The sequence below is a fragment of the Lepus europaeus genome, chromosome 8 (genome assembly GCF_033115175.1).
Source record: "Lepus europaeus isolate LE1 chromosome 8, mLepTim1.pri, whole genome shotgun sequence".
In the NCBI taxonomy this organism is placed as follows: Eukaryota; Metazoa; Chordata; class Mammalia; order Lagomorpha; family Leporidae; genus Lepus; species Lepus europaeus.
In genome coordinates this window covers 115,155,640-115,173,055 of record NC_084834.1, presented here as the reverse complement: position 1 = coordinate 115,173,055, position 17,416 = coordinate 115,155,640, and the positions used below count along the sequence as shown (strand labels likewise).

The following is a 17,416-nucleotide window of genomic DNA, read 5'->3' as shown; positions in this document are numbered from 1 at the left end:
TTCCTGTGTGACATCCAACCATCCCACTTCAAATACATGCTTCCAGGCGATCCTCTGGGAAACATTGCTGTACAGCCCCTTCATCAGATTAATCAGCTGTGCTTTCTCACCACCACTTACACGATATGCTACTGAGTCATACTAAAAATCGAGGAAATCAGATGATTCCTTCCCATGTTCATTCTGAAGTATGAGCAGCAAAATATGATAGCAAGTAATCTTGTTTTTTTAATGCTCTTCTCATGTAACAGTAAAAGGTACATGTTTTTAAGTTCCAATACCACTGTATTTAACAGGACATTTTTAACTGATTAAAATCTAGATCTTGGGTTCTTTTCTGTAACCTTTTGCCTTTTCTTCTTTCCTTATTCCTCTTTCCTCTCTTTTTCTTCCTTTCTCTTTTTCCTTCCAGTATCCATCCATCACTCATTTTTAATTGTGTGGGTTGCATGCTCTGTGTGTGTTGTAGCAACTATGAGAGCCTTTATGTTAGAAGATTCAGTGACCTGTAATACAGGACTTTTCTTCTCCTTGATAAAAAAAATCACAGAGAAAAAATATATATAGACTATTCACCTATTTCTTAATTCAGCTATTTAATAGCTAATTTCATGAGAAATTTTTGCACCAAATAAGTTATATTCTTCAGTGGACTAATAAAAACATTGTGTATAAACTTTTGTGCTTGTTATATCTATAGAACGCATAGACATATGTTTTCACACCTGACACATATATCCAAAAGTATGTAGCTCGTATTTTCAAAGGTAAAATACACAGGAAAGTACAGCTGCTTATGAAAAGTCTAATTTTTTTCAGCAGATGAAAACAAAATATTTTGGGAAAAAAGTTACAGTTGATGTGCAAGAATACTTTGTGTTCTCAAGATAATGTAGCAGAATAAGTGGTGGCGGGTATCTTTTGTTAGAGTTGCATCCCATTTGGTGACTAATAAAAATATCTGTCAAAATGTAAATTAATACATATATTATTTTAACTCTTTCCCTTCCAACAGTTTTTCTTTGTCCTGGACTACTAAAAGGAGTGTACCAGAGTGAACATTTGTTTGAGTCCGACCACCAGTCTGGGGCATGGTGCAAAGACCCCTTGCAGGCTTCTGACAAGATTTATTACATGCCCTGGACGCCCTACAGAACCGACACCCTGACTGAGTACTCATCCAAGGATGATTTCATCGCTGGGAGACCAACTACAACCTACAAACTCCCTCATAGGGTGGATGGCACAGGATTTGTAGTGTACGATGGAGCTTTGTTCTTCAACAAGGAGCGCACCAGAAACATTGTAAAGTTTGACTTGCGGACTAGGATCAAGAGTGGAGAGGCTATCATAGCCAATGCCAATTACCACGATACCTCCCCTTACCGATGGGGAGGCAAGTCTGACATAGACCTCGCAGTGGACGAGAATGGGCTATGGGTGATCTATGCAACAGAACAAAACAATGGCAGAATTGTCATTAGTCAGTTGAACCCTTACACCCTACGGATTGAAGGGACGTGGGATACTGCGTATGATAAGCGATCAGCTTCCAATGCCTTTATGATTTGTGGAATTCTGTATGTGGTCAAATCTGTATATGAGGATGATGACAATGAGGCCACTGGAAATAAGATTGACTACATTTACAACACCGAGCAGAGCAAGGACAGTTTGGTGGATGTGCCCTTTCCCAATTCATACCAGTACATAGCCGCGGTGGATTACAATCCCAGGGACAACCTACTTTATGTGTGGAATAACTACCACGTCGTGAAATACTCTTTGGATTTTGGACCCCTGGATAGCAGATCAGGTAAGTGTGACTACTGATGGAGATCTGTGGATGAAATGTTTACGGTTTGTTTCCAGCAAGTTTGTTGTACGTTTGGATTAGACTCTGTTGTCTTCTGATCAGTGTAACTAAAAATTGTGCGTTGTTTATTCATCCGTAAGACACTGCTGTGTGGCACAATGGTTTAAGCTGATGCCGTGACACCTGCATCCCCTATCAGAGTACTGGTTCTTGAGTCCTGGCTCCTCCACTTCTGATCCAGCTTCCTACTGATGTGTCTAGGAAGGAAGCAGATGATAGCCCAAGTGCTTGGACCTTTGCTACCCACTGAAGAGACTGGGATGGAATTCCTGGCTCCTGGGCCTAGTCTGGTCCAGCCCTACTTTTGTGGGATTTGAGGAATGAACCAGTGGATGGAACATCTGTATCTTTCTCTCTCTCTCTCTCTGCCTTCCAGATAAATAAATACATCTTTAGAAAGGTGTAACCCTTAGAAACAGTCTCCTCTCCTTGGTGTGGCTTGTCTCCAGTCTTTGGCCCTTATTCTTTGAAGCACATCTGCCCTGATCAGCTGGTTAGTTCTTTACAGAAGTACACAGAAACTTTGCTTTAAGTAGAAAGCATTCCATTCTAATTAATTCTGAAGTGCCCTCAGCTGTGCTCTCCACTGGGCTTGATGTCCTGATTCAGACGCCCTGCACCACTGTCTTTACTGCAAGACAAGTGTAAGATTGGACCGCCCTGTCTGGGAGTACGGTCAGTTAGAGCACATGATGTAGAGTAAAACTAACTGAGATATAGGGAAAAATGCTGGGAAGTACAGAGGAAAGTAGATGTCAATTTTGTGAGAAATGCCACAGGAAACAGTTTTGAGTAAGAATGAGATGATCTTTAATTCCAATGCCTTAAAAGTGTCCTTTTCCCTTTTAGAACATACTGTTTCCATTAGTGCTGTTTGAAGACAGAGCCAAAAATAGCCTTATTTTTTCCCCATTTTTGTTTATACAAATGAGCAGAATTATTCTAATTCAAAAATTAAGTTGCATAACAGGACATAATAGTGTTGTGGTTTTTGTTTTTGTTTTTGTTTTTTTTTGACAGGCAGAGTTAGACAGTGAGAGAGAGAGAGAGAGAGAAAGGTCTTCCTTCTGTTGGTTCACCCTCCAAATGGCTGCTACAGCTAGTGCCCTGAGCCAATCTGAAGGCAGAAGCCAGGTGCTTCCACATGGTTTCCCATGTGCATGCAGGGCCCAAGCACCTGGGCCATCCTCCATTGCCTTCTCCGGGCCATAGCAGAGAGCTGGACTGGAAGAGGAGCAACTGAAACAGAATCTGGTGCCTCAACCAGGATTAGAACCAGGTGTGCCGGCGCCCCAGGCGGAGGATTAGCCAGTTAGCCACGGCATCGGCCTGACATAATAGTGTTTTTTGAGATAAAGTATAATGGACAACTAAGATATTGAGTCTGAATTTTGATAGTAATTGGCAATTTAAAGCTAAATTATGTCTATCATTTGGAGTTTACTTGTTAATATTTCTTATGTTCTGCATTGTTGTTCTCACCATGCTTTTACCAGCTTTCTGCTGTCTGCTTTCTGACCTAAGCCATCTTCTTAACAGAACTAGATTCTAAGTTTCTCATGGCCAGTGGCCTTGCCTTACCTGTTTTTTATTATATCCTTATCTGGGATTAGGACTCTAGTGTAATATATTGCAAATATACAGATAAGGTTTAATAACTGTTGAGTGAATAAGTTTCCCTTTTTTATTCAGCAAGAATGACAAAATAAGTGACATTTTCTCTAATTTTCGAGAAACTTCAGTCAGAGTGATAGCACTTCTTTCCATTAATCAGCAACCATAATATTATATGGAAGGAAAAACCTAAATATGGAACAGTAAGCAAAGCAAATTCTCTTTACTAAGTCCTTAAGTGATCTTCTAGACTAACAGCGTTATCTGCTCACCACTGCACAGGTAAGTTTTTAACCCAGTGTGTTCTGTACTTGAAAACATGGGCCAGAATTTATCCTCTAGTCTGTTCTTGGAAGATGGTCATTTTGTGGTGGTGATCCTCTTAATCCAAAATTTGCAGTTTTTCAGTGAAAATTCTGTTTATGAATGCGTCTTAGCCTTTTGTGATTCTTAAATGGAACGGGAAGTTATTGTTAGTAATAAGAAATAATAACTCACCATATTTTGCAGTTAATTGAGTAGTGGCAATAGCATACTTTAAATTTTAGTTATTTAAAAATCACAGATGACATATTATTTTCATTTAGAGTAGAGTTTAAATTATTTAGCATTTCAGGGTTTGAGTTGACAAGCTAAACTAAATGCTTAACTCAGCTTTTATAAATATCCTCAAAGACTAAGATGTGGTGACAGGGTTTTAGGCTACTGGTTAAGATATCTATGTTCCATATCAGAGGTGCTGCCCTGCTCCACCTTCCAACACCAGCATCCTGCTAAAGCAGACCCTGGGAGGCAAAGGTGATGGCTCAGAAAACCAGACCTGGGTTGAATTCCTGACCTCTGGTTGTAGCCTAGCTCATGCTTGATGTTGCAAACATGTGGGGAAAGAACCAGTGGATAGGAATTGTCTGCCTGTCTGCCATTCTCTCTCTGTCTCTCTCTCTCTCAAATAAGTAAATAATATTCTAAAAAAGTAAAATGAGGGCCAGCATTGTGGTACAGTGGGTTAAAGATTGATTTATTTATTTGAAAGAGTTACACAGAGAGCAGAGAGGCAGAGAGAGAAAGAGAGAGACTGAGAGAGAGAGGTCTTTCATCCGCTGGTTCACTCCCCAACTGGCCACAATGGCCGGAGCTGCGCTGATCTGAAGCCGGGAGCCAGGAGTTTCTTTCAGGTCTCCCACATGGGTGCAGGGGCCCAAAGACTTGGGCCATCTTGTTCTGCTTTCCCAGGCCATAGCAGAGAGCTGGATAGGAAGTAGAGTAGCTGAGTCTCGAACAGGCTCCCATATGGGATGCCTGTGCTTCAGGTCAGGGAATTAACCTGCTGTGCCACAGTGCCGGCCCCTAAACTGTCACTTATAATGCCAACATCCCATGTCAGAACACAGGTTCCAGTCCTGGCTACTTCACTTCTGATCCACTACCTACTAATGTGTGTGGGAAGGCAACACAAGGTTGTCCAAGTATTTGGGCTCATGTTACCCCTATTGGAGACATGGGTGGAGTTCTTGCTCATGGCATTGGCCTACCCCAGCCCCAGCTTTTGCAACCATTTTGGGAGTGAACTAGTAGATGGAAGATCTGTATCTGTCACTCTGCCTTTCAAATGAATAGAAATAAATTTTAAAAAAGAGTTAAATGATACCATGGTCTCACATATTTAGGGATTTTTCCAAAAAGGTTTACAGTATGCATCAATAGAGCATGAATGTGTATTTATGTTTATAACAATAATATACTGTATATAACTCATATACAAGGGGTATCAAAAAGTTTACAGAAACTGTATATTATGTAAATGCATAGATCTCAATATCTTTTTGCACTAAAATAAACTTATCTTTTAATTTTATTTTCTCATGAATTTTTCAAGGTACCCTTCTGTTTTTAGAGAGAGAGAGAGAATATGAATTATTGTAATGTTTGACATAATGAAAATTTTACCACTCTATTTTATTTACTTTTTTGTTTATGGAAGTTAAAATATGGGCCATAGCGCTACATGTGGTAGTGCCCATATTTGTTAAAAGAATGTTATTAAAATGGTAACCACTGAGAAATGATAAACTGTAGGTATCGCAGGAATTCCAAAGTTAAGCCAAGAGATTCAGTTTTCACCTTTATGAACAATGATAATTAAGACCTTGTCTGTTTTGCAAATAGTGGGATTCATCTGCATTAAATTTGTTCAATATAATCACAAAAAAGCATCAATTTTCATGCACGAATGCTCAAATTAAAAAGCTAGTACTTTGGCATGGACTTATTGCAGTTTAACAGTGGAGAGAATAAGTGTAGAAGTAAATTTTATGCATGGTATGTGTGGATGTGAGAATTTCAATTAGCATTAATGGAAGCTCTTCATCTTATTCCACACAATTTTAGCTGGGTGTTTTCTTTAGTAAATCACATTGACGTTTTTCAAAGAAATTGCCTTTTGTGAATTCTTACTACCATTTTATGTAGTTCTTTTTAAAATTATTTATTTTAATGTTCCCTTATTTTTATTTGAGAGAGAGAGAGAGAGAAAGAGAGAGAATCTTCCTTCCACTGCATTACCCCCCAAACACCCACAATAGCTGGACTTGGGGTGGGCCAAAGCCAGCGTCCTGGAATTCCATCTGGATTTTCTCCTTGTGTGGCAGGGACCCAAGTAACTAAGCCATCACCCGTCCCTCCAAGGGTGCAGGGAGCTAGAGCTGGAAGTGGAGCCAGGACTTGAACCCAGGCACTTTCATATGGAATAAGGGCATCCCACTTGTGTCTTAACCACTGCACCAAATGCCCACCCCCATGCGTTTTCTTATACATGTATGTACAAAAACCCTCCACGTATTACATGTACTTTGGGCTCAAAAATTAAGTGTATGTCTGTAGACCCAAAGTATATTTGTTGTCGCCATCTGTTGGTAGCAGGCTTTTTCTGCCTTGATTTTAACTTTGTTCTAATCAAGAAAAAAATCACACTTTCAAAGTTTTTTTTTTTTTTTTTTTTTGTAAACGGACACCTGTGCACCTGTGCTTTGCTTCTGCTCTATGTAACTCTTCTGTACGTCAAAGGATGTGGTGGTAGAAGGCAAACGACAAAGATGCTTCTCCTGGGTGTCTCAATGTTCTGTGGTGATGCCTACATAAGGTAGGCAGATGCTTTTGAACATGAGCTCATGCAAGAATCCAAGGACTTGTTTTGAATTCTGCCTCTCACCAGTTTGACTAAGGGCAATTCAGTTAGCCTGTCAGTCTTGATTTCTTCACTGGAAAATGGAAAAAATAACCACTCAGATTGCTTTTTAAAATTTTTAAAAAATATTTATTTGTTTATTTGAAAGGCAAAGTTACAGAGAGAGAAGTCTTCCTTCTGCTGGTTCACTCACCAGATGGCCATAATGGCTGATGCCGGGCTGGGCCGAAGCCAGGAGCCAAGAGCTTCATCCGGGTCTCCCATACGTGTGGCAGGGACTCAGCACTTGGGCCATCTTCTGCAGCCTTACCAGGTGTATTAGCAGGGAGCTATATAGGAAGCAGAGAAGCTTGGAACTTGAATCAGCACTACAATATGAGATGCCAGCATCCTAGGCTTAACCAGCTATGCCTGAATGACAGCCTGGATAATTTATTTTTTAGAGGAAATCTGCTCCTTTAACATTTTTTAAAGATGTATTTATTATTAATTTGAAAGGCAGAGTTACAGAGAGAGAATGAGAGAGAGAGAATATTTTCCACCTGCAGATCACTCCCTAAATAGCCACAACAGCAAGGACTAGACCAGGCTAAAGCCAGGAGCTTCTGCTGGGTCTCTCATCTGAGTGCAGGGGCCCAAGCACTTGAGCCATCTTCTGCTGCTTTCCCAGAGCTAGATCCTGGAGCAGCCAGGACTCGAACCAGCACCTGTCTGGGATGCTGGCATCACAGGTGGCAGTTTAATCTGCTATGCCATAGCTCCTCGATGCTGGCCCCACTCAGATTGTTTTTAGATTTTAATGAGGGGACTGGAGTTGCCACAATGATTGACACTCCTTGAAAAGTCTCCATCCTGTATCGGAGTGCCTTGGTGTGAGCCCTGGCTCCATGTCCAGTTCTGGCTTCCAATTCCTCCTACCCATGTGGGAGACCTGGACTGAGACTCATATGGGAGCTCTTTGTCTCTCTGCCTTTCAAATAAATAAAATTAAAAATTTAAAAAATTTTTAACAGACAACAGTCCTTGTAGGACTGTTACTTACCCCACATTAAATGAGGGACCTAAAGCATTCCAGTTCATATAACTTAATCAGAAGTCTCTCAGTTGTAGGTGCCAGGAACTCTCTAGATGCAAATATAGTGTGTGGTCAGGAATTAAGAGTAATTAACTTGGATTTGTACTTTAAAAATTGCATCCACTCTTAAGCCAGGAAATTGGAAGTTTTGTTTTGTTTGGGTAAGGGTCATTTTTAATGTCTGAAATTTTAAATTTTAAAGGAAAATATGAAGAAAAGCTTAGCTCCTCAGAAATATACTAAAAAGTGGCTTCCGAAGTCATTCAGTTACAGTTCCTCACACTTCTTACTGTTCCCCACACCCTTCTCCAAACTGCTAATTGCCACACCTTCTGAGGCTGTCATCCCTTGTTAGATCAGCTTGGTGGTGTGCCTGTGTGCTTGCTTTCTTTTCCAAAGGAAAATGTCGTGTAGGATGGCACAGTCTGGAACAGGTTGTTTGCAACATTTATATAGACAAATTAATTTTAATCAAATTTTAAACTTGGATTTCAAATGTTCAGTGTAGACAAAACCTGAACTTTGTCCTTGAAAAATTCTTCAATGGGCCTATTCTGGGTAAAACTACAAGAAATCTAAACCTTGTTCCTCATTTTTCTCTAAAACAATTAAGAACGCTAGGCTAGCATCACTTAGTCTCCATTTTTTGTGGTTTTCTAGAGTGAAATTTGTGGGAATATCAGAACTTATTTTGATACTGCTATTTATCATTGGCTTAATAACTATATTTGCAAATAGAAACAATTTTAATAACATAATCATAGCTCACATATTGAGCATTATATAAGTAGAGTTTCCAGTTTCGTATTTTTTTAAAGATTTATTTATTTATTTATTTATTTGAAAGACAGTGTTACAAGAAAAGAGAGAGAGACAGAGAGAGACAGACACATCTTTCATCTGCTGCTTCACTCCCTAAATGGTAGTAATGGCCAGGGCTGGTCCAGCAGCCTGGAACTCATCTGGGTTTCCCACATGGGTGGAAAGAGCCCATGCACTTAGGCTGTCTTCTGCTACCTTCCTAGGCTCATTAGCAGGGAAATAGATTGGAAGTGGAGCAGCAGGAACCCAGGCACCACAACACTGCCCTGAATTTCTAATTTATAGAAAGCTTTTTAGTGGAATTATTAGACTTTGATTCACAGTGAAATAATCTTATTCATACAGTTTTGGTCTTTTTTTTTTTTTGCAAATTCTTATAGAACACTTGATAAAGAGTAGATGCTCTATAAAGATTTAGTAAGTGAATGAATGATTATAAAATGTGTTTTTTTTTAATTTTTTTTTTTTTTATTTTTGACAGGCAGAGTGGACAGTGAGAGAGAGACAGAGAGAAAGGTCTTCCTTTTGCCATTGGTTCACTCTCCAATGGCTGCCGCGGCTGGCGCACTGTGGCCGGCACACCGCGCTGATCCGATGGCAGGAGCCAGGTGCTTCTCCTGGTCTCCCATGGGGTGCAGGGCCCAAGCACTTGGGCCATCCTCCACTGCACTCCGTGGCCACAGCAGAGAGCTTGCCTGGAAGAGGGGCAACCGGGACAGGATCGGTGCCCCGGTTGGGACTAGAACCCTGTGTGCCGGCGCCGCAAGGTGGAGGATTAGCCTAGTGAGCCGCGGCGCCGGCCTATAAAATGTGTCTTTTAAAGCCTTCATTTCCCAGATAGGGGAATGGGACTCTTTGCCCTACTCTCGTTTCATGGAAATTGTGCCCATGTTCCTCAGGTTGTCACCTTCACTGTTGGCCATAACCATGATAATCCAGACATGTGAGCCACTGCAGTCACCCAAGCCACCACCTCCCTCAGCCCCACCTTTCTTCTTCTCACAAGTTCCCTAAAGATGTTAAAGAGAAGTAGCAGAGCATAGTAACACCTAACGTGCTTCCCTCCAGAAATTATTAGAGGAGATCAAAGTCAGTAGTATTCCAGTATGAAAGAAAGTATGCATCCATGCAAAGAATTTTTGTGTTGGCAAACTGTAGGCATTTCTTCACCTCAGAGGAAATGAGAAGTTTGTCATATTCACAGACACATAATAGTGCTGTCCTATAGACAATATATTTTATCTAAAGAACCAGTGATTCAGTTTGGGGCACATGTTTCAAAAATGTAAGCGTTAGCACTTGAGTGTAAAGTATAAGGACTTCAGGAAAGTGGAGAAGTAGAGCGAGAAGGTAAGTTTCTTCTGATGCAAAAGATTTTGAAATCAGTGCTTCCTGTTTTTGAGAGCAGTTTGAAACCCCTTGGTAAATGTGAAAGTGCTTCCTCTGTTGTCTTCCTGACAGATCAATGGATCTCAAATGATCTAACCTAGAGTTTTCTTTGAATGTACCTTTAGTTGAGGCCATTTCCTAACTTACAGACTATGATGTAAAGTATTCGTCGTTGTCTTCAATGAGCTGTCTCATAAGACGTACATTAAAATCCTTCAAATTATGCTAAGCTATTCTGCAGGTTATTTGAGTGATTTTCCCAATGGTATCACAATTCTGAAACTGTTCATTTTATCCTGAGGTGTCCAGTGACAGCGAATCAGCGTCATTGGCGTTTAGATGTCATTAGTGACCGATATGGACCGACTTTCGCACTTAATTGTTCTTTCCGCCAATCCACCTTGTGCTGAATGCGTTATTCATGAACAGGGCAATGAGATGTAAGGCATTTTCTTTGACTCATACAGCTGGTTCCTAAAGCATCCACAGAAGAAATCTAAATTCCCTTGTCCAATATCCAAAGGTTTTCCAGTATTTCCCACTGATGGAGGAAATAGGCTCAAGATGATAAGAACAGGCAGAATAGTCGACCTCCAAATATTTCCTGAAATCAATATATTTAACCGATTCTGAAGTCAGCTGGTTGAGATTTAATGCAAAACACATCAAGCATGAAGAACAAGCAATAGAATGATACAGACCTGTGGCTGCTGTCTGGGGCCTGAACCTTTGCTGCCCACAGGTATTCCCTTGCAAGCCATTTGAAATTATGGAAATGTAACCATTCTTAGTACAATCTAAACCAACAACAGGAGGCCTACCCAGAACAGTTTAACAATGCAGATAAAGGTGAGCCTGCTGTCCTCATCCTATGCTAATGAAGTGCATTTGTGTCCCCTGTAAAAGCAGAGGCCGGGTAGTGATGAATAAGAACTTTAAACACACATGACACTGCATTAAAATGTAATTTTCCCATCATACATCGGAGCCCTTTCCTTTGACAGCTGAGTAATGTGAGTGCTGGGCAGAGAATCCTGAACGCTTTGAAGCTGTCCCGTGTTTAATAGGGCACTGAGTCTGTTTCCTGAATAGTGGAGCTGTAGAGGTTGCACTGGAGTCAGGAAGTAGGGCCTGAAACTGGTGTCTTGTCCTCGGCCCCTGGGTTCTGACTGCTTCAGCGTTCCGCCTGAGATGCGGCCCTGCGTCTTAAACAGTCTCATTTATTCTGTCTTAGTAATAACCTGGTGCACTTGCTAAAACGAAGGAAATGAACCAGCAGATGGAACACCTCTCTCTCTGTCTCTACCTCTCTCCGTAACTTTTGCACATAAATAAAATAAATGTAAATAGAAGAAAGTGAGTTGGCAGCTTGTTGCCAGTCGCAACCCTGGTGTGTCTTCCGGCATCAGCCGTGTCTCTGTCTGCAGAGGAGCCCTCCTCTTCTCCTCCCCATCACCTGTAGGGACAGCGGCCACCCGGTGGACGTAGCCACTGCGGAGTTTTCAGGGAGCGCAGCCAAACCTTGCAGAATTGGCAAGAGCCACTCCATTGCCACTGAACAGCAGTTGAATTTTTTTCTAACACTTTTTACCGTTCCTGGATTTTTCTTTCTTCGTCATTGAAGATTAAAACTTTCCAGAATGACGCCTTCTGCTTTTCTGAGTCTAAAAACATCACAGATCTGTACAAGACAAAGCTTTATAAAGACCCGTGTGCAACTGTCCACAGCTGAACTCAGTGTTGGCCATTAATCGCAATCGAGGTGACCTTCCTAATCGATGAGCCAGGAGGTAGGGGATAAAAAGGTTCACAAGTGTTGTGACATTAATTTTCTCCTACAGAGTGGTGTCCCTGGTAAATGTATAATTACTAGAAAGGCAATCAAAATCATTTCTACGTGTAACTCACAGTCCCTGGAAGATGGCTTGTTAGTGAATAAGCTTCCCACACACGCCAGAGGTCCTTTCTTCACTGCTCAGTAGCATGTCCACCAGAGGGCAGGCAGGTGGAAGGGAAGTAATTTGTCTGCTTGTTATGAACACATCTTGCAGGGGCTGGAAAGCATGGCAAAACTGAAATTTCTGATTATCTTCCAGTTCTACATTAGCATTCCATGCTTCTGCCCATATTAGCATACGTAAGTGACAATTGATTGTGTTATACAATCGCTGTTAAAATAGTCAAGTATGTCATTTTTTTCAACTCTGCGTTGTTAAAAATTTTAAGTAGTGCTCAGTTACTTTAAGTTAGGATTGACAAGCAAGAAATGCTATTAAATTCTTTTTTTTTTTTTTAAGATTGATTTATTAGTTTGAAAGGCAGAGTTGCAAAGAGAGAGAGGTCTTTCATCCGCTGGTTCGCTCCCCAGATGTCCACAGCGGCTGGAGCTGGGCCAATCCGAAGCAAGGAGCCAGGAGTTTCTTCTGAGTGTCCCACGTGGCTGCAGGGGCTCAAGGACTTGGGCCATCTTCTACTGCTTTCCCAGGCCATAGCAGAGAGCTGGATTAGAAGTGAAGCAGCCACATATGGAATGCTGGTACTGCAGGCGGTGGCTTTACCTGCTATGCCACAGTGCTAGCCCCTGCTGGGTTTGTTTTTTTTTTTTTTTTTTTTTTTTTTTTTTTTTTTTTAGATTTGTTTATTCATCTATTTGAAAGGCAGAGGCAGAAAGAGAGAGGTCTTCCATCCATTGGTTCACTCCCCAGATGGCTGCAACACCAGAGCTGCACCGTTCCAAAGCCAGGAGCCTCTTCCAGGTCTCCTATGAGGGTGTAGGGTCCCAGGGACTTCGTCCATCCTCCACTCCTTTCCCAGGCCATCGCAGAGATCTGGATCAAAAGTGGAGCAGCGGGGACCCGAACCATTGCCCATTTGGGATGGAGGCACTGCAGGTGTCTGCCCTACCTGCTATGCCACAGCGCCGGCCCTGCTGTTAGTTCTTGAACATGAAGATGTTTCCTCCTAAGTAACTACCACTATAAAGCTAAATTCTCATAATAATGATCAGTGGCCGAAAACTCAAGATACATCACTGGCAAGTAAAAATTTAACGTACCCTATGTTTTTATGGAATGATCCATGTTGTCAAATTTCCCCAAAAGTAAAGAGAAAAACTTTGGCTAAAATGATTTTGCCTATTTTTCTTCCTGCCCTTTAATACTACAAATTCATGGCCAAACCCTTTGCATCTACACCCCAGATGAAAGATACAGAATATCTGGTACTTTCTATTTTTAAAAAAGATTTATTTATTTATTTGAGAGTGTTACACAGAAAGCACCAATCCGAGCCAGGAGCCAGGGGCTTCTTCCAGGTCTCCCATGCGGCTGCAGGGGCCAAAGAACCTGAGCCATCTTCTACTGCTTTCCCAGACCATTGCAGAGAGCTGAATAGGAAGAGGAGCAGCCGGGACTAGAACCGGTACACAAATGGGATGCTGGTGCTTCAGGCCAGGGCGTTAACCCACTGAGTCACAGTGCCGGCCCCTATCCGGTGCTTTTTATTTGAAGTATTTTGTGACTGAAATAGGTTATCCTTATAACTTGAAATTTTTTTCCCATAAGGATAAAAAAGAACAGTTCTACCAAAAATATGCAAATGCAAATGAAGTTAGGTATTTGTTGACGTTAAGACTTCTTAGAATTATGTCTAATGCTAGTATATTTTCTTAAATAGAAAGGTCTTTAAAGAAAATTTTGCCTTTGAAAACAAGAAATAGTACTTTATTTATGAACACTATTCATTACGGATTTAGAATAGATGTATTTTTTAAAACAGCAAACTTAAAATATGTGATTATTGTGCTGTTAAAATGCATATAAATGCATTAAAGAAAAATTCAGAGCTCAATGCTTGCAGAGAAACCCATAGAAGGACAAGTGTGGTAATGCTTTGTGGAGAGGAAGCGTGGAAGACGAAGTAGAAGAATTTTTAAAAAGCCAAAGATGGAAAGTGGAATTCACGCACAAAATCAGACCTGGACTTGGATGGCAAAGCAGGAAGATGAGATTCGGTTTCAGTCAGAAATCAGATGGTTGATTCATTTCTGTTTCTTACTTTCCTTCAGTCAGAAAACATGTCTTTAAGAATAACTGGGGCCATGCACCGTGCCATGTTCTGTGATTACAGCCAAAAACAGGAGACCCTGCCCTAAGGGAACCTACCAGCTGCAGGAAATAAATGTAGAGAAAAAGAAAAAGAAAGGGATTTCAAAAAATAGTACTTTTAGCTACTGAATATTAAAGTTTTGTTTGCCAGCCACTAACAAAGATTATCAAATTTAATTCTAAGAATAATCGTGCAAGAAGTGACAGGACTTTGGTGTTGTGTTTAAGATACTGCTTGGCACACCCACATCACACGTCTGGATTTTATTCCTGGCTTGCTTCCGATTCAGGCTTATCCTTAATATGCAGCCAGAGGCAGCAGGTGATGGCCCAAGGACTTTGGTCTCTGCCACCCCTGTGGGAGACCTGGATTGAGTTCCTGGCTCCGGGCTTCCGTCTGGTACAGCCCTGGGTGTTGTATTCATTTGGAGAGTAAACCATTAGATGGAAGAGTTTCTCTCTCCCTCCCTTCCTCCCTCCTTCCCCTCCTCCCCTTCTCTCCACCTTTCATATAAATAAAAACTTAAGAAATCATAATAGTTATGCAAAGAAAACATCATTCTTATTTCCAAATGAAGAAGTTAACATCAGATTAACATCAGAGAATTTAAATGACTCAGATGTTACCTACATAGTCTCTAGCTACGCTTGTAATCCTCATCTGCCTGAATTTCTGCTATGTCATATTTCCTCCCTCAGCAGTTCAGGAGAATACAGGTCCCACAGTTAACACGCAGAGGGGGAAGAAGGAAGGCAGCGTTCATAAACTAGAACCTGTGGTGAAGCTGGTTAGCTGAAGGAACAAATACAAACGGACATGGGCAAATCACTGTTTATGTAGAGAAGGGTGGAGCAAACAGTGGCTAGGTTGCAAAGCGTCCAGCATCCTGTCCACTTGTGCCAGGTACACTTTAACTCTTAAAAACAAAGACTGCTAGAAACAGAGGAGGACACTAAGACAGAGATGTAAAGTCATCTGCCCAGAATAAAACCAGTTGATAAGTGAAAATTATATAGCTGAGATACCTTTTAATAGAAAAAAATATATATTGCACATGGCATACAATAGTGTATGATAGGATAGCTTCTGGATCTTGGTGATGTGTGTGTGTGTGTGTGTGTGACCTTCTCGGAGATGCCTGCAGAAACAAAGATTTAATTATTGTAAAGTTAAAAGGATAAGAAAGTTTTGCTGAGTTTCTGGGCAATTAGAAGGACGTTACAGATTTCAGGACTGGATCTTATTAGATTTAAATCTGCTTAGCATGCATTATTTCCATTTTCCTAACTCAGATGTATTCCTGATATTCTCATACTTATTATCTATGAGCAACCTTGGCAAAATGGTGAAAAGCAAAATGTAGAAAGAAATGAAAGGAGAAATGTGCTTTTCTTTGAAAAAAATCAATTGGTAAGAAATGAATGCATTCCCTTCCAAAGAACGCGGTGAGAGAATATACATCTTTCAGTTTAAAAAAGTTGTTTGTCAAGACTCATTTGACCAAACTCCAGTGGTGAAGAATGCAATGAAGGACAAAGTGAGGAATGCTTCTATGTTACTGTTGTATCGTGACTTGTTATCACCGCTTTGGAAAGCAAGTCCTGGCAATTAAGGATAGAAAAAATATACCTTTTCTTTGTATTTCCTAGATTTGTGTCTGAGGCTGTAATAACCAAAGACAAACTAAAAAGAGAAGAAGACACCTTGTGCTTCTGATTTATTTAAGTTTTTCATCACACAGGAGCCTTCATATGGAAATGTAAATTGAAAAAAAAAAAAAACTGAGTGCTTTTGTACTAGGTTTGATGAAGAGTAAAGAAAAAAAATGTGATACGACAAAAAGGAAGAAGTTAGTCTTAGTGAGCTGTGAAAATGTAGCAATCCCTTTTCTTTCATATTTCATTCAGTGAACCTACTTCTGTACAGAGAAGTGTGCCCCATTCCTCTGGGCATTTAGGGGGCGCCCCCTACAGGAAGGTCTGTGACCTGCTTCAGGGGAAGATGGGAGATATTGTCCTGCACCCACCATCTCAGTTTCTTCAGCTTAGAATATTCAGCATGCCAATGTGCCATATTCTAGAGTAGTGTGTTGTGAGCCCTGTCACCTGAGAAAACCCATGGTGGATGCTAGGTGTACCTCATACACTGGAAATCCAAGCTAGCTTTCCCCCCTGGAAAAAGTCTCCTGCTTGCATACAAAGGGACGTGCATGAGGATATTCATCATAGTGATGCCTCGAAGAGTGTAAGAGTGCAGTGCAGTGAACTGTCCTGGAGAGGAGGAAAGGGGATATGGTGGAGGAGGGAAGCAAGAGAGGGCACCTGTGAAGTGATGGGCAGTGATGCATCTTGTGCTGGCTTTTTCCCATTCCTAATACCCTTGTCCCACTTGTGCCCAAGCTGCCAGGATTATAAATTTCCCAAGATCCTATAACTTCTACTAAATCATCACATTGTGAGTAAAACAAGCCTTCTCTTTTCATAAAAGAAAATGTTTATTATGAAATTTTATTATAATATATTTATTTATTTGAAAGGCAGTGAAGAGAGTAGAAAAGAGAGAGAGAGAGATAAAAAGAGAGGGAGAGACGATCATCTGTTGTTCAGTCTCCAAATGACTGTAATGTCAGGGGCTGGGTCAGGAGCCCAGAACTCCATCTGGGAGTCCCACTTGGGTGTCAGTGGCCCAATTACTTGGACCATCTTCTACTGCTTCCCAAGAATATTAACAGGAAGCTGGATCAGAAGAGGAGCTGTCAGCACTCATGAACCAGCACTCTAATATGGGATGCTGGTGTTGTAAGCAGCAGCCTAAGCTATTACACTTCAATGCAGGCCCATATTACAAAATTTTAATTGACTGAAACCTATAATTGTAACCACTGTGCATCTCAGGTATTTTGCTTACTAGACTATTCTTGAGGATGCTTTAAAATTTGTTTCTATTGATTTGAGAGACAGAAGAGAGAGAGAGAGAGAGAGAGAACGAGAGAGAGAGAATGTTCATCTGTTGACTTCCCAAATGCCTTCAACAGCCAGGGATAGGCCACACCAAGGCTAGGAGTCTAGAACTCAGTCCCTTTCGCCCATGTTGGTGCTAGAGAGCCAATCACCTCCTGCCTTTCAGGGTCTGCATTAGCAGGAAACTATAATTAGAAGTAGAACTGGGACTCAAACCCAGCACCCCAATATGAGATGTGGCTGATGTTGCAAGTGACTTCTTAACCATTTTGCTAATTGCTTGACCCCAAGAATATAACCACTGTAGGCAAGGAGAACAAGTCTTTTCCTCTACCTATCTTAGGTTCATTGTCTGGGTCCCCACAAAATTACACTGACAATATTAGAAA

The 17,416-nt window shown here is 41.0% G+C and overlaps 1 protein-coding gene across 18 annotated transcripts in view; it reads left to right on the top strand.

Moving 5' to 3' along the window:
• ADGRL3 (adhesion G protein-coupled receptor L3) overlaps positions 1 to 17,416 on the top strand; it is a 486,726-nt gene that overhangs the window by 150,932 nt on the left and 318,378 nt on the right. For all 18 annotated transcript variants that reach the window (XM_062199279.1, XM_062199284.1, XM_062199276.1 and 15 more), the window contains one exon: positions 1,016 to 1,816. In XM_062199279.1, the coding sequence (XP_062055263.1) occupies positions 1,016 to 1,816 (801 nt within the window). The remainder of the gene's footprint in view (positions 1 to 1,015; positions 1,817 to 17,416) is intronic.